General features: G+C 53.3%; 2 protein-coding genes across 5 annotated transcripts in view; one reads left to right on the top strand and one right to left on the bottom strand.

Moving 5' to 3' along the window:
• The window catches only part of LOC132417974 (paraneoplastic antigen-like protein 5), a 55,275-nt gene extending 43,012 nt beyond the window's left edge, over positions 1-12,263 (bottom strand). Inside the window, exons 1-2 of one of the 4 annotated variants that reach the window (XM_060001861.1) lie at positions 10,629-12,263; positions 10,252-10,488 (exon numbers count right to left, since the gene is read on the bottom strand). In XM_060001861.1, the coding sequence (XP_059857844.1) occupies positions 10,920-12,263 (1,344 nt within the window). In that variant the 3' untranslated portion in view covers positions 10,252-10,488; positions 10,629-10,919. Of the gene's footprint in view, positions 1-10,251 lie in introns of all 4 variants that reach the window. The other 3 variants (XM_060001863.1, XM_060001860.1, XM_060001862.1) reach the window with 3 other exon arrangements.
• The window catches only part of LOC132418601 (paraneoplastic antigen Ma6E-like), a 302,944-nt gene that overhangs the window by 63,975 nt on the left and 213,135 nt on the right, over positions 1-25,834 (top strand). The gene's annotated exons all lie outside the window — the stretch shown is intronic.

Genomic DNA, 25,834 nt, shown 5'->3' with positions numbered 1-25,834 from the left:
TCGAGGCCATTTAAAGATGCAGCTTGCAGTGATGAGAAGCGTTGCTAGGAATGAAATGAGTTTGGTCAGTGAATTTAGGGAAGGAGATCTTGTAAAGAAAGACAAACGAGGGCAAAAACACTGCCGAATTGTTATAGTGAGTTGAGCCAGGAAAACAGTTGGAAGTTGACCAAAGGAAGCCCAGAGACTGAGGAGTGCTGAGCCCCGCATCCACCACTCCGTGTGGCCTTGATGACGAGAGAGCCACACCCATGGGAAGGAGCTGCACTTACCTAATTCAGCCTCGTGTACCCTATAGCTACAAATTTCGAAGCTTAAAATAGTGCCCACTTATTATGCACAGTTGCCCTGGGTCGGGAGTCCAGGCACAGCCTAGCTTCCAAGGCTGCACAGTGTCGGCTGGCTGGGGTCTTCCAAATTGCTTTCTAGCCAATCCTGGCTTATAATTGCAGGCTTTTCCTCTGCAAGAACTGGAGCTGGCCGCCTCTGTCCTGATGCAGACCACCGTTATGCATTTTTGCACAGAATGCGCCCCCATAGCAGATATCAAGAGAGCTCTCTGCTGATTATGGAAAACTTCCTTACCAGTCCCTGTTTGCCTCTCCAGCCTCTCTCGGTGTGCCAGGCCCTCCAAGAACACATGTATCATGGTGCACATGGATCTCCTCTCTGACAGAACTGCTGACACTGCTCCCTTAGTCTTCCACCCTTTAGCCCTGGCTGGGCCTTTAAGACCAAGCTCAGAACACGTCTCCTCCAGGGAGGCCCTGTGGATCCCCCTCAGACTGAGTTCCATGTCATCGAAGTTGATCTCTCTCTGGCCCCCACACACACACCCCACACACACTCAGCCCCAGGTGCTCTGCACTGCCCGAACATGGGACACCAGTGCCTACAAAGTCCTAAGGAGGGCCCAGCACTTAGCGAGTGCTCGGTGAGGGCAGCGGCATTCCTGCCACCACTACCTTTATCAGGGTGCCTGGTGGCACAGGTGCCGGCCCTGTCAAACAGAGTAGCAACTCCAAGGTGTGAGTAAACAGGCCAGCAACAAACCCCACTAAATGCCTCCATCTCTTGGAGAGGAATGCACCAAGCATGGGGCCCTTTGTTGGTAAACAATGAAAGAAGCAGACCCCCAGGATCCTGACCTCTCCTCTGAGCAAGTGTGTCCTATGCAAGTGTGTCTAGCGTCACTAGATCTGCCGGGGCTCTGAGTCACCATGGGGACCACCTGCAGGGCAGGCAGGATAATGCCTCCCTCTCTCCCTCTAGGCCATTCTGGCCTTCACAGCTCCTCTGGCCCCCCAGGCACTCCCCCCTCTTTGGGGGACGCCTAGAGACCAGCATCAGCAGGAACTTGCCCACAGTCAGAGCCCAGGGCCCTGAGGTCTGCAGGGCCCGCCCTCCATCTCCAAGTACCAGAGGGTCTTTGACTCTACCCAGGTGTATCTCGGTTCTTCCCCCACCTGCTCCCAGGCATGCCCCTTCCAGGGCCTCCGAGGGCCCGGGGTTCGCCGGGCATGGTTGGCAGAGAGCTGCCCGAGGGAGGGGGAGGGAGAGGCACGCACACCTCCTGCCCCTCTCAGGGGCCCTTTCCCACGTGGCCAGCCTGCTTTTTCGTTTGTTCCCAGAGCAGCTCCCCTCTGGGAGGAGTCAGGACCCGACCCTGGAACCGTAGCCCCCATCCTGTGCCCGCGACTTGTCAATCAGACCCCGGGGGTGCAGGGACACAAGTAGATACACACGTGTCCCACCCAGGCAGGAGTCTGCAGGGGGCATGGAGTGACAGGCCGGACATGCCCTTCCTCCAGTGCCACCTCAACTCCAGGGCAGCCCTTCATCTGCAGCACCTCTCAGTGATTCCGGATCACTGGGAACACGCCTGCAGAACTGCCCAGAACATTTGCACGTCGGTTCTCAGAGAGGGGTGGTGAAGGGCTGAACTGATTCAGGCGACAGCGGACTTCTGGGAGTTTGCTCCAGTTGCTTTTTTCATATGTTAACATGTAATGATTACGTGGGAAAGCGATCCCAAGTGACCTCACTGTGGTCTTATCATCCTCAGTGATGGGCACAGGGGGAGCTGGATGTGGCCTTTCCCCTGTGCCCTGTCGTACTGGCCGTGGGTGGTACTCCCGAGCACTGCACAGATGTGATGTGAGGATGCACACATGGCGCGTGTGTAGGGAAAAGCGGTGACGGCACTGCAGTTCCACATCCACTTCCGTGTGCACTGCTGTGGGCTGACTCAGGAGCTGTGGTAGTCTCCAGTATAAAGAAATCACCTGCTTTTAAATCGAGATAGAATTCCCTTTCCATACAATTCACTCTTTTGAAGTGGACAACTTCACAGTGTTGCGTAGCCTCACCTCTATCCAGCTACAGAACAGTTTCATCCCTCCAGACAAGACCCCGTCCCCATTAAGTAGTTACCCCGCAATTCCCCCTCCACCGGGCCCTGCCAACCACTACTCTTTCATTCCCTATAGATTTACCTGTTCTGAGCATTTCATACGAACGGAATCAAATATGTTGCATTTTCCATCTGGCATCTTTCGCTTAGATAATGTCTTCAATGTTCGTCCATATTGTAGCATGTATTGGTACGTTATTACTCTTCCTGGCTGAATAATACTCCATTGTCTGGATAAACTACATTTTATTTATCCATTCATCAGTTACTGAACATTTGGATTGTTTTTACTTTTCAGCTACTATGAATAATGTTGCTGTGAACATTTCTGTGCAAGTCTTTGTGTCAACATATCTTTTCATTTCTCTTGGGTAGGTACCTAGGAGTGGATGCTGGATCCTATGATACTCTATGCTTAATCTTCTGAAGAACTACCAGACCATTTTCCAAAGTGGCTGCACCATTTTATGCTCCCACATACGTATGAGGCTCCAATGTCCTCACATCCTCGCCAACACGTTGCTGTCCAGCTTTTTCATACCAGACATCCTGGTTGGTGTGAAGAGCTATCTCATTGTGTGTTTTTTTAATATGATATTGCTTATATGCGGAATCCAAAAAAATGGTACAAATGAACTTATCTACAAAACAGAAGCAGACTCACAGATGTAGAAAACAAACATATACTTACCAAAGGGGAAAGGGGGGAGGGATAAATTGGGAGATTGGGATTGACATATACACACTACTATATACAAAATAGGTAACTAGTAAGGACCTGCTGTACAGCACAGGGAACTCTACTCAACATTCTGCAACAACCTATATGGGAAGAGAATCTAAAAAAGAACGGACACATGCACGTGTATAACTGACTCACCCTGCCGTACCCCTGAAACTAACACAACATTGTAAGTGAACTATACTCCAATACAAATTTTTAAAAAATCAAATAAAATATTTTTCTATTAGGATTCACTAAAATATTTGACATCTTACAGGGGAAAACTATTTTCTAAGAATTCCATTTTACTAGTCGTGATCATTCATTCATTCATTTCCCAATGGTTCCACACCCACCCTTGGGCAAAACAATGTCACATTAAACAGCAAAACCGAATTTTACCAGCTAACGACTGCCATCTTTTGAGCAGGAATTCCATTGCCTTGCAAATCTCAACCATATATTTTCTAGGACACACTGGGAGGTGTGTTCCACAAGTCCAGGATCCCTGGGAATCATTTCCAGCCCCCACGGCTATTCCAGGCACAGAGGGAGCCTGAGGTTCTCCAGCATTGCTACCCTTGTCTCTACAAAACTGGGAATCCTTTTCCACAAGTGCCTTTATCTCCCCTGAGCCAGAGTCTGAGGAGACAAGAGTCAGCAGCCGCCGCTGAGAACGAGGTGACACAGGGACCATCATCTCTCTCAGGCTCCATCTTCGCCATCCCCAGTATCCTTACACCTCCCGAGGTTGTGACTAAAGGCTGCTCTAAGACGAGGCGACACGCTCTGCTGGTCTTGGAGAGTCTCCTGGAGTGGCAGGGGGTGGCTACAGCTCACCCTGGAAACATGGACACTGGTGTCAGACATATTGGGGAACATTCAACCTCATAAACACTCCAGGCAGCTGCCAGCTTGGCTATTAGCGCCAATACCTGGCCTCACTGTGGTTTTAATTCGTATTTCCCTGAAAACAAACGAAGTTGGGCATCTTTAATCCTTAATCCAGTTACATTTAATGTAATTCCTGATAACACAGGATCATGTCTGCCATTCTTTTCTATATGTCTTATGTCATTTTCGTCCCACTATTCCTCCATTATGGCCTCTTTGTGTTAAATAGATCATTTCTAGTGTACCATGTTCATGTGTTCTCATTTCTTTTACTATATTTTTGAGTTATTTTCTTAGTGGTTGTGCTGGTGAATACAATTCTGCCTTCCCTGTGGAGCATCTCCCTCCCCGGCCCCACTGCAGCCCCCGAGTCACGGGAGGGAGTCACTGGGCTGAGGGCTACAGCAAAGGCAGACAGTGTGGGGAGAAGGGAGAGGACTGGGTCCAGCTTGTAGAACAAGGGTCCTGGAGGGAGGGGTGAGCCCAACAGGGCTGGAGAGAAAGAAGAGAAGGAAGAGAAACCTGGGTCCGCATGGGGAAGGAGGGAGGACCCTTCCAAGGGGTGGCAGGGGCTGCCTGGAGGAGGCCCCTGTGCCCAGCTCTCTTCTCTGTGGCCTTAGAGAGAGGGCCCGACCCTGCACAGCTCGGAGCTGCACCCCTGGAGCCCCACAGAGGGAGGAGTTGTCCCGGAGCAGCCAGGGATGCAGATGAGAGGCTGGGGGGAGCTGCCCTGGGGGCTGTGCCCGACAAGGTTGAGGGCCTCCAAGGGCAGGGTATGTGCGAGGCTCTGGGTCAGGGAGGCACGGTCCTGGGAGCAAGTACAGCCGAGGGAGACAGGAGGTCCTTGTTTCAAACCTCACAGGCGCTGCAGGATGAGGGCTGCGTCCCACAGCCTGGCAGGGGCACGGGGTCTGGAGCACACATGTGGGCAGTGGCTCGGCCCTGCTCACCCCGAGGCCCTGCTGCCGGTCTGGAGCCTTCCCCAGGCCTCCCCCAGGGACCAGTCCCGCCCCGGGAAGGACCCCGCAGGCCCTGAGATGAGGGGGTCAAAGACGTCCCCTCATTCAAGCTCAGCCCCGCGGGGCAAGCCCCGCCTTCCTGCACAGCCTCATCTGGCCGTGTCCCCACTTGTGCCAGGCCCCCTCCAACTCCAAGACTGTGCCAGGCCCCTTCTCGGCCCTTTCCTTGGCCTCTACCATGGAGCCTGACTCCCGAGACGGGTGGGGTGCCGGTGGGGGTCTGAGTCCTCCCTGCCTGGCGTGCAGCCCACACCCGCACCACCGATCCGGGCCCCCTCTGGTGCCCCACCTCATCTGGGCCCCCCGCAGAGCCCGGGCGCTGGTCTCCGCATCTCGTGGCTGCGGGCAGCTGCTGCGTGAGACAGCACGTGGGAGAGGGCACAGGGCCCCCCAAGGTCAGGATCTGGGGTTGGAGCCCACGTTCGCAGGCCCCCAGCTGGCGTCTGGCGAGCTGTCCAGAGCCGGGGCTCAGGGCGGTGAGCTGAAGGGCCTGTCTCGGTTTCACCTCGGCCCTCTGCCGCTCTCTTCCTTCTCGTTTTCCATTTTTGGCAGGACCTGGCCACCCTCACTTGTCCTCTCACTTGGGCGGGGAGATACCCAGCGAGGCCCTGAGGATGTGAGGGGTGACATCCCAGGGGATGCCAGAGAGACACCCCAACACCTGCCCCGGAAGAGGCAGAGGGCCAGCAACAGGGCCGTGCCTGGGATCAGGGAGGAGCGGAAGGCCAGGGGCCATCACTCCCTTGTCACCACTAACAATGTGCCTCGAAGCCCTCAGGTGCGTATCCAGGACTCGCACTGCTAGCCACGTGTCTCCAGCCAGCGCTGTGGCTGCTTCTCCAGGGCCGGGGCTGTGCGGCGTGCCGGCTTAGCCTGGAATCCCCGTGCCTTTGCTGACAAGCTGGGGCATTTCAGGCAAGTCTCTGAACCCTCCTGTGCCCAGTGTTCTCAACAGGAGCAGAGGGGTCGTAACAGTGCTCACCTGCCCCCCAGAGCTCCTCTAAGGACTTGAGCAGCGAGTGCGGGCCCAGGGACTCAGCCCAGTGCCTGGTACATAGTCAGTACTCAGAGATGCAAGCTTTTGGGTGTAGGGCTGACTCTTCTCCCAGGCTCCAAACCCTTCAGCACCTTTGCAGTGCTACGGGGCCATTAGTGCCAGGTTTCTGCTGTCCCTTGTTTCACCAGGTGGGATCATGGCTCTCAGACTGCCTCGTGGGACTGGAAGCAAGGTGCGGTGGTGCCATGGAAAGCAGTGCCATGAGCAGTGCACAGAAGCACAGTGTGGACGGCACGCAGCGTGGGGATCACCCTGCGCAGGGCCCAGGTGGCCATGTGCTAGGACACCTGGAGCTGGCCTCAGGGAGGAGGTCAGGGCCCCGTCTTCAGCAGTACCACGTGCCCTGGAACAGCGCCACAGGCCGCAAGGGTACTCGCTGGTAATCTGGGCTTGCTGGCAGCCCTGGTGGAGAGGAATCTGCCCCAGCCATGCTCTAGCATAGGAAAGCAATCTGCTGAAGGGGCTCATCTTCCATCTTTGTGATGGGGACCATGGCTTGCAACGAGGTGCTGGGGAGGTAGAGAGCTAAAGCTTTCTACTGTGAGATAGACAGCCATGAGTTTGAGCCCAGGTGGGTAGCTGTGGGAAAAGCAGGGCAGCCCGAGGTGCTGACAGCCAACGTGCTCACAGGAACCACCCCCGAGTACAGGCTCTGGAGGCAGGCCCTGCTCCAGGCTCCAGGCTCCAGGAGGAGGACGTGGGGTCTGGAGCAGGACGGCGGCCTTGAGAAGGGCTGCACCCCAAATGATGGGGGCTTCAAGTGGGGAAAATCTCAGAGGGCAGAGCCAGCTCCCGGGCACGGGGCCCCCCGGATACGGAAGAATTTGGGGTGCACAGCTCTGGGGGCCCCCAGCAGCCAGGGGATGTGGGTCTATCTCCCAGGCCTGGGGAAGTGGCTTGAGATCACCTGGTCTTTGAACCTTGCCTACTGGCCCTAGGCAAAGGAGCCAGCAGGTGGGGGTGGGGTCAGGGAGAGGGGTGGTCCCACTGAACAGGCAGAGGAAAAAGGGAGCCAGGCAGAGGAAAAAGGGAGCCGATGGGGGAAAAGCGCACATTCCTCTTTCCAAATCCTCTCCCTACCAGGGAAAGGCTGGGAGGCAGGGGCCTCCGGGGGCTGGGGGCGGGGTCCTCTCTCTTCTGTGCCAGGCCCAGGAGGAGGAGGGCTGATTCCCAGGGTCCCTCTTGGGTCAGCCTGCGTGGGGGCTCCGGCCCTCCTTGGGATGCCCCTGCCGTGGGAGAGGCGGGAAAGTGGCTGCCCCTCGCCACCCTAGGAGGACTCAAAACTACCAGCCACCCAACACGCACACACACCACTCCCACAAGTACACACTCAGACTCACCTGCGAGCTCTGACACACTCTCTTGCACACTCCCACTCACTCACACACACTCACACCTGCCCAGGGAACACGTAAACACAGGTACGCGCTGAATAAGGGAGAGACGAGGGACCGGCCCCCTCCCATCCCCTCTCTTCTTGTCCTGCCCCCAGAAGCTCAGGGGCTTCTGGAAAGGGGCCGGTTGCCATTGCCCTGCTGACGGTCACGGGCCCCACCTGGGGCCTCTCCTGGATCCTGCAATGCAGCATGATGGGACACATCCAAGTGTCCCCACAACAAGGGACCAAGCCCATTGGGCCGAGGAGGCTGCAGACATGGCCCTCGGGACCTCCTTCCCAACAGCACCCTGCAGGGAGGGGCCCAATCCCTTGCTCCCTCCCCCAAAGACTCTGAATCCTTTCAAAGGCAGATGGAGGGCAGCCCCCAATTTGCACCGGGCTCATCCATTCCCTGGGGTGAGAAGGCAGGACCCGGGCCGGGTGGGGGGGGGGGTGGCGGGGGTGAGGGATGTCGAGGAAGACGGTTCCTGGCTCCTAACCCGATGACAGCCGCCACCGAGAACTGCCCCCCAGGCCGCGGCCCTCTGGGAGGGGTCTCCCGGATCAGCAGTGCCTTCCAGCCTGGCCGATGCCCTCTTCAGGTGGCACAGAGGGACCCGGGGGTACAGAGCCAGCCTCTGGGCAGGAAGGGGTCATCCCGGGGCCCCATCTACAGCCTCCCACTCACAGGACCCCAACCCCCCCCCCCCGCCTCCTGCCTGCTCCCAGGACACAGGAGTGATGCAGGGAGTGTGACAGGGACGGGGCGCCCCTGCCCCTCGGGGGGCCGCCCCGCCCGGGACTTAAAGTGGAGGACAGCTCTCCCTGCCTTTCTGTGCCCCCACCCAGGGCCTGAGGGCTCTGCAACTCCTGCTGGGCGGCCCTCCTTCCCTCGGCCACCCCATAGCCCCAGGTCCCCAAACGTCCCTCAGCGCCTAGACCAGGGCGGGCCGCTGCGGGACGGCAGGGGCAGACGATCTCAGGCAGGTGGGCAAACAACCCCCACCCCGGAATCCTGCACTGCGTTCCTGGCAGGGGCCTCTGACCTCACGCCCGGACCCTTCTGTGGCCGGCTGGTCCTTGGGAGGGCACACGTGACGTCTCTGAACTCTCTGGGTGCCCCGAGCCCCCACAGAGCTGCCAGGGATCCTGGAGCTTCCGGTCCTGCCTGCCGTCCCTCCCCCTCCCCCTGACACCGAACCCACTGGTTCCCGGGGACCCCCCGAGTTTCCCGGGGACCCAACCAGCCATGGCCCGTGCCCACAAGGCCCTGCCGCCCGGCTCCATCCAGCCCAGGAGACCACATGGACCCTCTTGGACCCTGCCCGGACCGTACCTCCATGCCGACTCGGGGTGCCAGGCCACTGCTGCTGCCCCCAACCCTAACCCCACCACAGCAGCCCCTTCACGCCATTGCCCACAGCAGAGGCCAGACTCAGATGAAACGTTCAGGGAAATTTATTAAACAGAAACATTGACTGAAACCATTGAACACAGGGCATAACAACACACAGAGGAACTTCTAACGGCCACCGGAGCTCACGGGTCCCGGCCCCACCAGGGTCCTCAAAAAGGTGCCTCCGCTACACCCCACCCGGCGGCCCTCCATCTCCCCACAGTCTCCCTTCCTGAGGGCCCCGCGGGTGGCCTCTCGCCAGGAAGATGGGCGCCGGCCATGCCCGCTCCCCCCAGGGCAGATCCTCCATTTCTGGCCCACATGTCCGGGGCCTGGCCCTGCCCTATGGCGGGCACAGGACAGTCCCACAGCAGGGCGCACGCCACCGAGCCGGGGACGTGGAGTCCCGAGGAACAACGGGGTGGCCCAGCAGAACACAAGCCCTGGGGGGCCTCCCGCAGACCTCCTGCAGCCCCGGTCAAGGTCTTCCTTCCAAAGGTCCCGGGTGGGCTCCCAGGTCCTGGGGTGGGCGCTGGCTGTGACCTCGTCCATCCCGTCCTTCCTGCCGGCTCCTGAGACTGGGCTTCGTGTCTCGGCGCCGCGACCGGGGCGGGGTGGACTGCTCAGAGGAGAACACATGCACATTTCCACAACAACAGGCAGCGCTGGGCCTGAATCTATGCCCAGAAAGCACACGTTGAGCTCACGACACTGGCCCACAGAGACCAGAGCCTTGGCTGGCACGTGGCGCACCTCAGGGCTCTGCGGGGGACGATGGCTAGGGTGTGTGTGTTGGGGGGAGGGGAGCGGGAGCTGGGGGGTTCCTTGACACCTGGGTTCCTCTGGGGCCTACAGGGACACATTTGGGCTTGCCAGTACAGGGAGCAACCTGCCCCAGGGGATGATGAATAGGGGTCCCCTCTCAGGAGGGAGGCCCAGGCACCTGGAGTGGCCCCTAACGACTCCCAGGCCAGTGTGGGTGGCAGCCATCTGCAGGTGCCCCTCACCCAGGCCGGGGCTGGCCACTCAGGGCTGCTCCCAGGTGGCAGGCTTTGGGGCTGGCCTTGGCATTGGCAGCTGTGAGCTGTGGTCCTCCAGGCCAGTCCCACGTCTCCAGTGGCCATGCACAAACCTAGGGAGAACTAAACACTCCTTCCTCCCGCCAACTCATTCTCTTGGACCCTGCCCGGACCCCCTCCCCCTCCCGCCCCTCCCCCTCCCCCTCCTCTCCAAGTCTCCCTCCTCCTCCGTCTCCTCCTCCCTCCTCCTCCTCCTTTGGAACAAACGCTTCCCTGCACCCCCACTCACACCAAAGCCAGTTGTGGGGTACTGGGCAACCAGGGACTCAGCGCCCTGCCTGCCAAGCTGACCTGACGCTCTCGCGTGGGATCGTCTCCTCAGTGTCTGCTGTCCTTGCCCCTACTGCCCTTTCAGGCTGCAGGGGCAGGAGACTTGCTCCTGCCCTCACCTGCGCAGAGGCTCCAGGGTGCTGCCTTCCCGGGGCTCCCCTCGAGCGGTGTAGATGATCGTGAAGTTGGACCCTGCGGTGTCCCTCCGGGGCATCTCCTCTCTGCCCCACAGCCCTTCCTCGCCAGCGCCGGCTCCTCCTGGCAGGGGCGGCCCCGGGGGAGGCACCTCTAGGCCCTGCGTGGCCTGGGGGCCCGTCACACCCTTAGCTCAGAGCCCCCAGGGTGGGCGTTTGAGGGTGGCCAGAAGACAGGGCTGACGCCAGAGCCCCCGACTATACCTTTGTCAGCCTCTGCTGTGCTGGGGTCTCTGTCTGAGGCTCGGGTACGCGTCGTGCTGCGTATGGTGGCTTCCCGCTTGTGCCGCCGGTGCCTCCCTGAGCTGATTTCGGCTTGCTTGGTGGAGTCCCTAACAGCTGGTGGACGCTGCGGGGGCTGGGGCGGGGCCTCGGCCTGGCTGCCCTGCCCCTGTGCCCCAGTCAAGGCCCCCACTGTTTCTGTGGGCTGCCCCTTCCCCTCGTTGCAATATCTGTGTTGCCTGCTAGGGGAGGGGGTGCCTGGATACCTTGAGCCTATGCTTCCTGGGGCTCGGGGTGGCTCCCGGCCCCAGCCCGCATCTCGTTTCCCGGCTCTTCTGCTGCGGGCTGAGGCGCCTGCTTTGCCGGGGGCTGGTCCTCGGCCCTAGGACACGCGGCCTGGCTGTGGCCTTCCTCCCCAGTCTCGCAGCAGCGTGGCACCTGCTTGCGCTTCAGTGACAGGGTAGCCCCTTCCTGGACGGTCTGAGTGCTGCTGTCATGGAACTGCCCTGCCCGCACCATGACCGGACGGACCGGGACACTGGTTTCTGCCACTACCTGGGTGCCAGAGGCCCTGTGGCCCCCTCCTGCCTGCCTCTGCTTCTCCCTGGTCACTGCCGCGGCGGTCTGCCACTCCTCCACGTCTCGAACGAGCTGCATCAACTCCAGGAAGGTGGGCGCACAGCCTCGCTGATCCAAGACCATGAGCTTGTCCCGGAGGCCAGTGCTCACGTGGGCCTGGGCTAGGATGTATTTCAGGCGAATCATGTCTGCGCTTCTCACTGGCAAGGGGCTGTGCCGCACAGCGTTCTGCAGCACGGGCTCTAGCCGCAGCAAGAAGGCAGAGACTTTCTCTCCGGGCTTCTGCAAGGTCTGGAGCAGCTGAAAGCGTGCGGTTCTATAGTTCTCTTTATTCCCGAAGATCTGCTTCAGGGCGTCCAGGCACTGCGCCACGGTCATGGAGCCACTGTTGGCCCGGAGCATCCGCACGATGGACAGGGCGGGGCCGCGCAAGCTCTCCAGCAAACGCCGCTGCTTCTCTACCTCAGACACCCGCCACATCTGCATCATCTGAGTCACCTGCTCCAGCCAGGCTTCAAAGTTCTCTTCGCCCGGGCCTGGGGAAGTGCTGCCCGAAAACACCTTCAGTTTTCGGTACCACATGCTTTCTCGCAGAGGCTGCGGGTCTGGCGGCCTGACTTGGGCCAAGCCTTTTGGCTGTCCCTCCTCGGGGCGAGGGCTATACCCCAGGGTTTTGACCACATCTACCATTCTCCGGCCCTCAGCTTGCAGGAAGTGGTTCAGTCTGTTGATAAGTTCATCATCTGGGCTACGGGGCTTCACCACCACTTCCCAGGCACCTCCCTTTCCTGGGATCTGACTCGGCACCGTAGCGTAATTGACCTGGGCGGCCAATCCAATGAGAACTGCCTTAGAGCTGTCTTCCCTTCTGAACATTCTGCCCAGCACCCTGTAGGCACACAGGGGCTGTAAGCCCGCCTTCAGGGTCTCTTTAATTTCCTCTTCACTACACTCCACAGGGACGCCCACGATCAGCAGGGCCTTCCTGGGGTCCAGGTCCATGCCCTTGCACCAATCTTCCAACAGATTCACAGGCATTGCTCCCACTATCTATGGACTGATCTAACACTAGGGGCAGTAGTCAGCCACAGAGTTTGAGCGGGACTCTGGAAATCTGAGCCAAGGCCAAGTATGGAGGCAGAATCGCTCCGGGTTTGCACAGCCTATAATGCAAATGGGGTGACAGCATCGTTCACGCGCACCCTCCCACCCCGACTCAAAGCCCACGCACTACCCCCACTTCTGGTCACAGAGATCCAGGCCCTGCTTTTCAGGGCTTCCCCAGTCATTTGCTGGAGAGGTGTCTTTAGGCCAAGCGCCCCTCCCTGCTGACCTCGGCTTGCCGTGCACTCCTCCTCAAAGTCCAAGGACTCCTCTGTGTGTACTGCAGGTGCCTGTGGTGAAAAGGTCAGCGTCAGGAGGAGGGGCCTGACAAAGCCCGCCAAACGGGAGAGGACAGCAGGCTGTCCCACTCCCTGCCTCAGGGCTGTTCAGGCCCAGGGCACCCGGTACCCACTTCTCTGGGGCAAAGGTTGGAGGACGGAGATGTGAGTTCCCTCCTTTCTCAGAGAATGTCTGACAAATGAGAAAGATGGTTGGAGCTCTCTCTGCACAAGGCAATGAAACTGGTGGGTGTGGAGAACGTGTGACAAGCTGCAGTGTTGCCGTGGATACTGAGAACGGCGGGGACCATGGGTTTCCATCGCAGAGGGGTGCTATGTGGTAAAGGTTAAGGAGCAACAGGGGATGTCACTGGCCTCCAACCAAAGAAGTGTCCTGTTGTCGCTGGAGGGGAGGGGACATGGGGGTGGGCGGCAAGGATCACGTGCTGAAAAACAGTAGCCTACCGTTTCAAACTGTGTGGAAGCTAGAATCAGGGACAGAAAAGGGACCCAAAAAGGGTCTACAGTGCCACACTGCTGAAACAGACAACCCTCACCCTAGGTGTGACCCCACCCTGTAGACCCTGGAAACCCTGGCAGGCAACCCCACCCCTCCGGCTTTTTGCCAGGAAGTTACAGAAGCCTCTCCCGACATACGTCTACGTCACAGCCGTTCACCATGCTGACTAGGGACCCACCGGCAGTGCAGATACGGGGATTCCACCCACACGCAACACTAGGCCTGCCCTCTAGCTCTGCCCAGAGGCAGCTCCCGGTGCTGGGGAGGTGGTACTGCCTCACTGCATCTGTCCAAGGCGAGGCAGAGGTGCTTTGCTACGGTTCCACCCCACACGGCCCTGCTCAGGCTGTGCCCATTCTGAGCCTACAGAGGCACTCTGGTACAGGGATACAGGAAACTGCTCAGGGGGCGAGGGGTGGTGGTGTGATGAACTGGGCCATTGGGATTGACATGTATACGCTGATGTGTATAAAATGGATGACTAATAAGAACCTGCTGTAAAAAAATAAAATAAAATTCAAAAATTCAAAAAAAAAAGAAAAGAAACTTCTCAACTGGTATACAGTGCTAGTAGGGGAGGGATCCTACAGTATGATTATTGCCCCGCCCTCCAATCCACCCCCTCCCTCAAACTCTGCCCCCACTGACGCACGACGGAGGACTTAAGCCCCACCCCTGACGCCAAGCCTCCCCTCACGGAAGTTTGATCCCTGTCCCCCCTCCAAGTCCCACCCCCACCCAAGCACCACCCCCACCTAAGCCCAGCCCCTGACGCCAAGCCCCACGCTTAGGGAAGTCCGATCCCTGTCCCCACCGAGCCCCACCCCTTCCCATGTCCCATCCCCCACTCAAGTCCGATCCCTAACAAAGCCCTGCCCCCACCCAAGCCAAATCCCTGCCCCCACTCAAGCCATGTCCCCCCCCTTCCCAAGCATCATCCCCGTCCCAAGCCCTGGCCTCACTCAAGTCCAACTACTGTCCCCAAGCCTCCCGCCCTCATTCCCCTGTTGTCCCCACCCACACCTAAGCCCTCCTCCCTAAGTCCCCACGACCCCTCACACACCCGCTACCTCAAACGTCCCTCATTCCAGAGCAGGAATACACGTGGTCAGTGGAAGTTGGTGGAGACCAGGGGAGGAAGGGCTGAAGCCACCTTCCCTCTAGGATAAGGCCCAGAGCCACTAGTCCTGACCGCAATGGCTGTGAGCAGGGTTAGGTGTGGAATAGGTTCCCCTGCAATTCCTAGGCTGGTCGCGGTGCCTGGAAATGGCACGGAATGGATGCGGTGCCAATGCCTGGTGCAGTGGGATCCCATTTCCAGGGGAAACCTGTAGCCACCAACCCCTGGGACGCCAAGGGAGATGGCAAGGGTCATTGTGCAGAACCCCACGCGGTCTGGATGGCTCTCTGTGCCCGGGCCCCGACCAGTACCTGCTGGAGGTGCCTACAGGCCGAAGCGCCTGTACCCCACGACCACCACGCGTCCGGAACCACGGCTCGCGCGGTGCACACTGGGCCGGAAGCCCGTGGAAAGGGGCTGTCGGGCTACAAGCTCCCCGCCCCCCCGCCCCTGCTCCCCGCCCCCCCCGCCCCCGCTCCCCCCGCTTCCCGCCCATCAGAGCTGCACACGGCCCACTCGCGGCTGCGCCCTAGCAGCGTGGCGCCCACCATTTCCCCTCGGAAGGGGGAGACCTCGCCCCGCCCTGCACCAGTGTGCGCAACTGGGCGGACGGAGTTCGAATTAAACCGGGGCACCTTAAACTGCAGAGCTGGACAGAATCCAGCCTTGGACTGTGAGCGGGGTTAGGTGTGGCATAGGGTCCCCTGCAATTCCTAGGCTGGTCCCTGGAAGGAGGCCGCCAGGCCCACCACGTGCCACGCCAGGCCCAGCAGCCATCTTGGCTCTTGTTTAGCCTGTCTGTTCCCCATTGAGCGGGAGCTGTGGCGTGACAGTCACCAGTCGCTCTCCCTATTTGAATATAACAAGAGGTCAGCGCAGGGCCGGGTGCAAAAGTAAAAGCCCGGTGGGTGCTTACTAAATGAAATCCTGATCGTTTTTTTTTTTAATTGTTCTGTTTTCTAGAGGCGGACAGCAGAAATACAGCTGCTTCCGGGAAAAATGCAAGGGCAGGACAATTTTTCGTATTCACCAAGAGACCGAAAACTTTCAAAGGATTACATTCTCCCATTATTCCCTTGACTTCACAGCCTAGTACTACCCACCTAGTACTGCCCACCTAGTACCCAAACTGCTTCCCGCCCTTTTCCAAAGAAAATTTCTTCCACAGAAGGAAGACTGGAATATTTTCCCTGGGGCCCGCGGGACTCTTAACTCGCTGTTCCAGAGAACGGCGTGGGGGGAGCTCAGGTTATCGCACTGGAAGTCTGCAAATCTGGTAGATCTTGGTAAAAATGAAAGTTCTGATTCAGGAGGACTGGGGTGGGACTGAGGTTCTGCGTTTCTCGAAAGCTAGGTGACTCCCATGCTGCAGATCCCTGACTACGCTTGGAGTACCAAGGCTCTGAAGCCTGTAGTCACTTTTCGGACCAGAAGTTGTGGTCATCTGGTGACAGAATAGATTTCTTTTGCTTTATTCGGGACACAGAAGAAGAGGCTTTTCCATAACGTTTTAATAAAAATATTAAAAGCAGACAAAAATGTTAAAGATTACCTTTAAGTCCAGATATTTCCTATATCAGAGAAGGAGAACACAGACCTGAACATGCCTTACTTAATTAGAACGTACTATTGAGAGGCTGTTAAATCATTCTCCTTCCATGCCAAGAAAAAGGGGTTACCTGCTGGTGTCAGAAAGTCTCCTGCAGACCTCCTGCCATCCCGGTCCAGTTTCTGTAACAAGAGAATGGGAGTAATAATAGTACATGCCTCAGGGTCATTGTAAGAATAAGATGAGATAGTATTTATAAAACAGTGCCTGGTACATAGCAAACAATCATCAAATAGTAGCTTTTGATATCAGTTCATTATTTTTTTAAATAAATTTATTTATTTATTTTTGGCTGCGTTGGGTCTTCGTTGCTGCGCGCGGGCTTTTGCAGGAAGCGGGGGCTACTCTTCATTGCGGTGTGCGGGCTTCTCATTGTGGTGGCTTCTCTTGTTGCAGAGCACGGGCTCTAGGCATGAGGGCTTCAGTAGTTGTGGCGCACGGGCTCTAGAGCACAGGCTCAGTAGTTGTGGCACACGGGCTTAGTTGCTCCACGGCATGTGGGATCTTCCCTGACCAGGGCTCGAACCCGTGCCCCCTGCATTGGCAGGTGGATTCTTAACCACTGCACCACCAGGGAAGCCCCTCAGTTCATTATTAAGATGGATGTGAAAGACTAGGGAACAAATTTTAATCCCTTAACCACCAGACTGGAACACAGATGTATTCATTTATTTAAGAATATTTTTGAGCACCTATTATATGCCAGACATGGTTTTTGGTTTTACTGGGAAAAATAGTATCTGTGACCTTAAGATCTAAACCTGACATTAAGAACTCAAGGAATCTGTAAACTTGGATGGGGGAAAATTCATATTTATTTTTACTCAAGCAACTAAAATATAGCATTTCCTTCAATTATGAATGAGGACAGCAAACCACAGTACTATTAGCAGTACATGTTACTTCATCACCAACAAAAATAAATATTTCTATATCCCATTATAGTTACTGCAGATATCTAGAAATATTTACTAAAAATAGCATTACCTCAAAATTAGACAGTTGGTAGACCAGTTGTAGATACTGTTATATTATGTGTTAATGAGGCATATATATCACTGTAAAAATATAATTATGAGCATGCTTTATGTCCTTAAGCATATTTATAATAGCTGCTTGGAAAATATTGTCTGTGAATTATGATATCAGGGTCAGTTTCCCTTGAATGTTTTTTTTCTTGAGTGTCATCACATTTTCTTGTTTCGTCTAGTAATTAAGCATCATATCCTGGACATTGTCAATAATGTGTTCTAGTGGCTCTGGCTTCTTGCTTTCTGTTATATTTCTCCAAAGAGGTGTTATTGTTGTTGCTGCTGCTGCTGCATTAGCAGCCAGTTAACTTAGCTAAACTCAGACTCCAAACTCTGTCTCCCATGTTGAACGTCATCTGATATCTCTGCTCAGTTATTTTCTTAGAGTCTGCCCTGTGCATACACATCCCAGTGTCACCAGAGATTTGAGCAGAGTTTATCTGCCAAAGTTGGGTTCCGTGCCTCTGGTTCTTTCCTGTCCAGGGTTTTCCTTCTCACTTTCCCTCCACTGTGGTCACCCTGAACTGTGTCCTCTGGGTCTCTGAAGTTTTAGCCACCCAGCATGACATCCTCTGCAGCCTGCCCTCACATGTAAGCAAATATGCAAGCGGGAATATCAAATTCTACAAATTATTTAAGGAAGAAATAATGTCAATACTACACAAACTCTTCCATAGACGTGAGGAGGAAAGAATACTTCCAACTTATTCAATGAGGCCAGCACTAGCTTTATATCAAAAAACCATTCAAAGACATCATATAAAAGAAAACTACAGACTGATGTGTTTCATGAACATACATGCAAAAATTCTAGACAAAATTTTAGCAAATGGAGTTCAACAAGATACAAAAATGATAACATATTATGACTAAGTAGTCTATAATAAGAATACAAGTTTAGTTTAAACATTTGAAATTTTATCAACATAACTCAGCAGATTAACAAAAATAAAAACAATATGACATATCTCTTAGTCTATTCAGGCTGGTATAACAAAATACCACACACTGTGTGGCTGATAAACAACAGAAATTCATTTCTCACAGTTCTGGAGGCTGGAAGTCCAAGATCAAGGTGCCAACATGGTTGTACCCTGGTGAGGGCTCGCTTCCTAGTTAATAGCCAGCAACTTCTTGCTAGGTCCTCACATGCCAAAGGAGCAAGGCATCTCTGGAGCCTGTTTTATAAGGGCATTGATCCCATTGGGACCTAAATACTTCCCAAAGGCCCCACCTCCTAATACCGTCACCTTTGGGAGTTAAGATTTCAGCATATGATTTTGGGGGGGGGGGCGGGGGGATACATTCTGACTACAGCAATATTCTCAATACATGCAGAAAAAACATTTGACAGAATCCAACATCCAGTCATGATAAAATAAAATTAAAAAACTCCCAGTAAACTAGGAATAGAAGGGAACTTCCTCAACCTGATAACTGACATCTATAAAAAAACCTACAGCTAACATCGTCCTTAGTGGTGAAAGACTGAGTGCTTTCCGCCTAAAATCAGAATGAAGACAGGGAAGCCCCACTCTTACACTTTCTATTCAACACTGTGTTGGAGGTTCAAGCCTGGGAAATTAGGCAAGGAAAAGAAGTAAACAGCATCCAGACTGGAAAGGAAGAAGTAAACTGTCTTTGTTCACACATGACAAGATTATCTATTTAGAAAATGCAATGGAATCTATAGAAAAGTTGCTAGAACTAATATGGGAGTTTAGCAGGCTGCAGGATATAAGATCAATATACAAAAATCAATTGTATTCCTATATGCTAGCAATGATCAATCAGAAATTAAAACTTTTAAAAACAATACCACTCACAATAGCATCAAAAATGTGCAGTACTTAGGAGCAAATCTGGCAAAAGATATGAAAGAACAGTGCATTGAAAAATGCCAAATATTGGTGAGAGAAACTATAGACCAAAATAAATGGAGAGAGACCTAGTTTATGGCTCAAAGAACTCAATATTGGTGAAAAGATGTCAATTCTCTCCAAATTGATCTACAGAATTTAAACCAGTACCGATCAAAATCCCCAAATCCCATTTTTGGGAATGCAAAAAAACCTAGACTAGTTAAAACAACACTGAGAACAAAGTTATAGAACTTACACTATCTGATTCCAAAGATTATTACAAAACACTAATCAAAGCTTCATGTTATTGGTATAAAGATAGAAAATACATCAATAGAACAGTATAGACAGCCCTGAATCCACAAATTTCTGGAAAACTGATCTTTGATATAGGCAAAAAATTACAGTAGAGATAGTCTTTTCAACAAATGATGATGAAATAATTGGATATCCACATGCACAAAAATGAACTTTGACCCATATCTCACAAAACACACAAAAATTGACTCAAAATGGATCAGAAACCTAAGTAAATATAAAACCTAGACCCATACAACTTTTAAAAGAAAACAAGATCTTTGTGACCTTGGGTTAGACAAAGATGTCTTAGATATGACACCAAAATCACAATCCATAAAAGAGCAGATTGATAAATTTAACTTCATCAAAATTTAGAACTTGTGCTCTTCAAAGGACAAGCTACAGACCAGGATAAGATGTTTGCAAAGCATATACCTGACAAAAGACTTGTATTCCGAATATATAAAGAGCGTTTGCAACTTAATAAGAAGACAAACAACCTGATAATAACACTGTAAAATGGGCAAAAGATTTAAGTAGACACTTCACCAAAGAAGAGTAACAGATGGCTGACATCAATATCACTAGTCAGGGAAGTTCAGATTAAAATCATAATGAGATTACACTACATACCTATCAGCATGGCTAAAATTAAGACTGGCTATACCAAGTATTGACAAGGATAGGAAACAACTGGAGCTCTCCTACACTGTTGGTGGGAATGTAAAATGGTACAACCATTTTGGAAAACGATTTCGTAGGTTTTTTTGAAAGTTAAACATACCTCTACTATATTATCTAGCCATACCACTCCTTGGTATTTACCCAAGGTAAAAGGAAATGTATGTCCATATAAAGGTTTGTACACAAATGTTCATAGAAGCTTTATTTATAGTTGCCCCAAACTGGAAACTACCCAAATGTCCATCAACCAATGAATGAATAAACCCATTATGGTACGTTAATGCAATGGAATATTATTCAGCAATAGAAAGGAGTGAACTGTTGATACATACAACAATATGGATAAATCTCAAAATAATTTTGTTGGGTGAAAGGAGCCAGATACAAAAGTACACTTATTATACGATTCCATTTACATAAAACTCTAGAAAATGCAAACCACCCTATAGTGAGAGAAAGCAGATCAGTGGTTGCTTGAGGACAAGAGGAAGAAGACAAGATAAGAGAAAAGGACACAAGGAAACTTTGAGAGTAATGGATATCTTTAATTGCCTTGATTGTGGTGGTGGTTTCATGAACATATATATACATGTCAAACCTTATCAGATAGTACAGCTTAAACATGTCCAGGTTATTGTTTGTCAAATATACCTCAAAAGAGCTGTTTTTTTTAAAAAAAATACACCTACAAGTAAATAATAAAAAGACAAATAACGCATAAATGTGGGCAAGCTATTTGAACAGACACATAAAAACATCACACGCAACATGATTAGTCATCAGGGAGATGATAATTAAAATCACAATGAGTTACCACTTCACACCCACTTAAATGGCTAAAAATAAAGGCTTACAACCCCAAATACAGAGGAGGATTGGAAGGAAAAGGAACTCTCATACATATCTGTGGGAACATAAATTGTACAACCACTTCGGAGAATATTCTGGCAGTTTCTCATAAAACAACTCTACTATGATGTGGCAATTCCCTTTCTAGGTAGTTACCCAACTAAATGAAAGCATATGTCTACACAAACTTGTACACGAATGTTCACAGTAGCTTTATTTATAATACTCCAAAATGAAAAGAGACCAGATCATAAACTGGTGAATGAATAAAAACCAACTGGAATATATCCAGATAATGGAATACTATTCAGTTATTAAAGGAAAGAAGCAACACATTAAACAACATAGATAAATCTCAAAATCGTCATACTGAATGAAAGAAACCAGACACAAAATAGTACATACCATATGATTCCATCCATATGAAGTTCTCAAATAGGCGAAAGTAATCTAAGATGGAAAAAATTTAGAACAGCGGTTGCCTCTGTGTGGAATTGTGGTGGGAGCTGACTGGGAATGGGCACAAAGGAGATTTCTGGGGTGTTGATAATGTTCAGTATCCTGACAAGAGCTTGGTGTATGCATTTGTCAAAAGTCACTGCATGGGGCACTTAAGACTTGCACATTTCACTGTATGTAAATTTTACCTCCAAAAACAAAAAAAAAAAACCCCAGTAAACAGGTATTGATCTCTAGGTAATGCTATGCGTGCTGAAGTGTTAAGGGGTGAAGTGTGCTTGTATGTCTGCGACTTACTGATACTTTGAAATGGATCAGTTAAATAAGGATGACCATGCAATCAAGCAGGTGTAGCATAATGCTAATTGTAGAATATTGGTGATTAGTATATGCGTGCAAATCTTTCAATTGATCTGTATGTTGCAAAGTTTTCATAATAAAATGTGGAAGGTAAATAAGAAAAAAAGTTGGTAGCATCTAACAGATAAAATTGTTACAAGAATATTTAAGAAGTTGGTTATAATCATTATCACTAATAAAACAATAAATGTATATTAATAAAAAATGAACAAAAAAGTTAGACCGTGTCCTTCAGACTTAATTTCAGTGCCCAGCTAGTGTGGCTCCTTTTCCCTTGGCTTACTGCTTTCCAGCATTTTCCTTTTGATCCTAGAATATGCCCAGTTGGTTCCTACCACAGGGAATTTGCACATGCTATTCCTTTTACCTGTGGATGCTCTTCCTATCAACAACCTTCACACGGCTCAGTCCTTCTTGTCATCCAAGTCTCATGTCAACCATAGTCTCACTGAAATTACCCACCCATCACTCCCAAACACCCCCCTAATTGATGTTCTTCACAGTTCTTGTCATTCTTGTGTGTTGTTTGTTGACCCTTGTTTATTATTGTATTCCTTACGAAACAGGAATCTTCAAGAAAGCATCGATGGGCTTAGCACACTGCAGGGTGCAGCAGCTTCCGAGATCTTTGTTGACTGGCAGAAATTCCTCTGGAAGTGGCTGTCACTACTTGCAGCACCCCCTATCCAAGAATCCTGTTCTTTTCTCTTCTTAGTATGACCTGCCATTTTGAAATTAACTCAAATGACTTTCCCCTCCACCTTTACCCGAGCACGCGGGCGCGCGCGCGCGCACACACCCACACACAAACACATACTCACAGGAGCTCTTGGGCGCCAAATGCGCGCCCCCTGAGGGCAGGGATGCAGCCTGGTTTTGCTCACAGCTGTATTCTCAGTGCTTGGCACGGCGAGAGCTCACACCTTCCGTGACTGAGCGAGGCGCTTTGACCCCTCCAGTGGGGGCTGGCTTTGCTCTGCGTCGCCCTCCGTTCTCATCCCCCCACCCATATTCCCGTCCTAAAGGCGCCCAAGGGGGAGGGGTCCTCTCCATTCCTTCGTTCCCTCCTTCGTGGGCTTGTTGGTTCATTCGCTAGTTCATTCATTCATTCATTAGTACATTCATTTTACTCCTCCCGCCTCCACCCGAGCACCTGGCCCCAACGCGTAGCTCCCCTGTGGTCTGGCCTGACCCACCCACCCAGGGCTCGGCCACGCCCCCTTCCAGCCCCGCCCCCTCTCTGGGCCAATCGAGACCGGCGGGCCGGGCGGGGCCGGAGCCAGGGTGGGGCCTCGCTCTCCCACTACCCACGGCGGCGCCCGCGGCTCCGGAAACGCGCCGTGGGGCTGCTGGGCTCAGCCGGGTGCTGGCGGCTCCGTGGCGCTTCCTGCCACGCCGGGCCTGGGCCGCGCCAGCGCCGCTCCGCCGAGGACCGCGCGTTGGCAGCCGCTGGGCCGAGGTGAGCGTGCGGGCCACAAGAGGATGTGCGCGGAGCCCGGGAGGGTGTGCGGAGCCCGGGAGGGTGTGCGGGGCCGGGATGAGCGCGCGGGCCGCCAGAGGATGTGCTGGGAGTCGCGGATGAATGTGCGAGTCCCGGGTGATCGTTTGGGCCTCGGGAGGATGTGCAGGGGACGGCCCAGGAGAGTGTGCAGGACTGGGGTGAGTGTTCCAGAAAGTGTGCGGTGGGGGGGCAGGGGGCGGCCAAGCTTTGTTGGGGGGCGTCTCTGTTCCCGCGGGAAGCTGCTCGGCCCTGGGGCCAGGTGGAGTGGGAGATGGGTCCGGGATGGCGGGTACGAAGAGGCCGAAGGCCTTCCCGCGGCGGACAGGGGGCGACGGTTAGGGGCGGGAATCGCTGGACGTGCTGAGGCCTACGCTGCTTTTGGGGTGACGCTAAGGGATGGGAACCGGTCGCTATGGGAAGAGGGGGCCCCCACCCCAAGTGCAGAGGAGGCCAAGTGGGAGGGGGCGTTGGGAGGTGTTAAAGGGCTTTTCCCCAGTCTGGGGGAGGGGCTGAACAGCAGTCGGAGACGCGGGGTAGGTGTACTGGGGACTTCCTGCTGGCGGAGTCTCTCCTTTCCTTTTGGGTGGGGGTCGAGCGTCAGCTTGTCGGGGAGGATGGGGGGGCAGCCTAGAGCCCAAATGCTGTGAAGGAGGGGGAGGGGCAGCCCTTGCTGGGTGAAAACGAGCTCAAGGCCCTCGATCTGAACAGTGCTTTTTCTGTCGCCCTTCTGGGGCCACCATCACCCGCTCCAGTGCCCCCCCTTAAACTCCTTTGCTGCCTCCTCTAGTCTATATTTGGGTGATTAATTACATGTCTTTTTCCATCCTCCCCCCCACACAGTCGCCTGCTGCCCGAAGCCCATGGTCCCTTTCAAACACCAACCCCGCCAGAATCCTGGCCCTCTTCCCGGAGGTCCCACCCTGTTCCAACTGACACCCTCCAGCCAACGTTGGCCCAGCTGGGGGCCACCAGCCCCCTTCAGTCTCCTTGGTCAGTGAAATATTTCCTCTTCAACCTCAGACCCGACATTTTTCCTTTACCGAAGGATTTCAGATGGGATTGCTAGAACAGCACCCCCTCTGGGTACTAACGCTGCCTCGCCCCATCCCCCACCCTCCCTCCCGCCCTGGGCCTTTAAGTAGAAGCAGCTTGCACAGTGCCTGACACAGTCCAATCCATTCCCCCCAAATGCCTTAGGATCTACATTTAGAATCCTATCGAACAGTGATTTTCAGCCTTCTTTGGGTGAGGAGACCCCTTAGAAAATCACTAGAAACTGTGAATTCTCTTCGCAGAAATCTGACAGTCAGCACAGAGAGTGGGATCCCGTTCAGGAGGCTCATGGGCCAGAGTCCTGTCTGATGAGCCCTGGGGGTGAGGAAACCTCCAGATCCTAGACGGGCCCAGTGCTAACCAGGCACAGAGCAGCATCCCAGTTTCCTGAGTGCTAGTTGAAAATGCAGATTTCTCATCCCCACCTACACCAGCTGCTCTGTCCCTTGAGTTCTTAGGAAACCCCAGGCCAGGGTTCTAACCCACCCATCCAACCCTGGCCCTAACCTGCCTGGGCTCCCCAACTGCCCAGGGCCCCTTGGGATTTGCACAGCATTCCCCCACCCCCATTTAGAATCGTTCATATCCTGGGCAGTGTGACTTAAACGAAGCTATACTTAAAATTTATTTTGATTTTCAGTAAGAGAGCATGCGTCTTCTTGGGGAAATGGGAACATAAACCTTCCCTCAATTAAGTACAACAAACACTACAAAATCCCCTTCTGGTCTACCTTCTGGCTTTTTATAGAAGGCAAAGAAAAAGGAAACCTAAACAGAGAGAGACAGGTGCCCAGGCAGAGAGACAGGAAAACGGGGAAGACGGAGACAGATGCCTCCCACCCACGCACACAGAAAAAGGCACACACAGACGCAAACATCCCGAGAGAAACAGACTTTCCTGGTGAAACACCCTCTCTTTTGGCCCTTTAGGATTCACTTCTAGTAGCAGTGCATTTGCACAGTACAGGGTGGGCCCAAATGGGGCCTTTGCAGCCACATCCTGGCGGGACGGGTGGAGAGCTGCCGAAGGCTAAGCCCAGCTCCAGCCCAGGGGCTCGGCTTAGGCTCCCAGGCTTGCCTGACTCAGGTGGATTGGGGTCTCAGCAGTGTGTTCAGTCTCACAGCCTGTCCTTTGGTTGAGCACTCATGACCCAAAAAGACATGTTCCCGGAAGGAGTACCCAAGTCTGCTTCTGTCCCCCCAAATTATTTCAGTCCAACAGGTGGGATCTTACCTGCCTGACTAATCGCTCAGAATTGTTCCGAGACATGATGCCATCCCTGCATCTCTCTTTGGGGCAAGTCTGGATGTTTATAGACCATGTCTGCTGGCCTTAAAGCTGGCCATGCTGTTAGAAGACCCCATGGGGACGCAAGATGGTGAGAAGTATTGTTCTCGATTCTGGAAGCACTTATATTTTTATATATGCCAGTGTCGTTGAACCATCTCTGCCCAGAGATAGTTCTCTCGATCTAAACAACACAACTCAAGGGAGAACAGATATCCAGTAAGGAGAATTTTGAATCTAGGTAATTAATAGGCTGATTTAGGGTTAGGGCTGGGGTGGGAGAGGGCGCTGAAGGCGCCCATCTGAATCGGGTGATCGAGTGCAGTCTCTCGTGTGACCCGTAAAGATTCCCTCCAGGGCATTTTTGCTCCGGCCCAGAACTGAAATGCACACCAGGAGACACCTGTTGTCTTCTGGGGCCTGAGGACATTCCCTTTCAGGTCCTTATCTAGATGCTCCAGGGAGTCCAGGTGTTTCTGGCACCCCTTTGAAGTTTCTGGAAGCTGCCAGATTGGTCTAGTTTGGGTGGCCTTGCTCCCTCTCCCCGCCCCCACTGCCCAGGGAAGGATGGCACCTGCTGAGAAGGTGGCT

Source organism: Delphinus delphis, chromosome X (genome assembly GCF_949987515.2).
Source record: "Delphinus delphis chromosome X, mDelDel1.2, whole genome shotgun sequence".
In the NCBI taxonomy this organism is placed as follows: Eukaryota; Metazoa; Chordata; class Mammalia; order Artiodactyla; family Delphinidae; genus Delphinus; species Delphinus delphis.
This window is presented reverse-complemented; position numbering and strand designations above follow the sequence as displayed.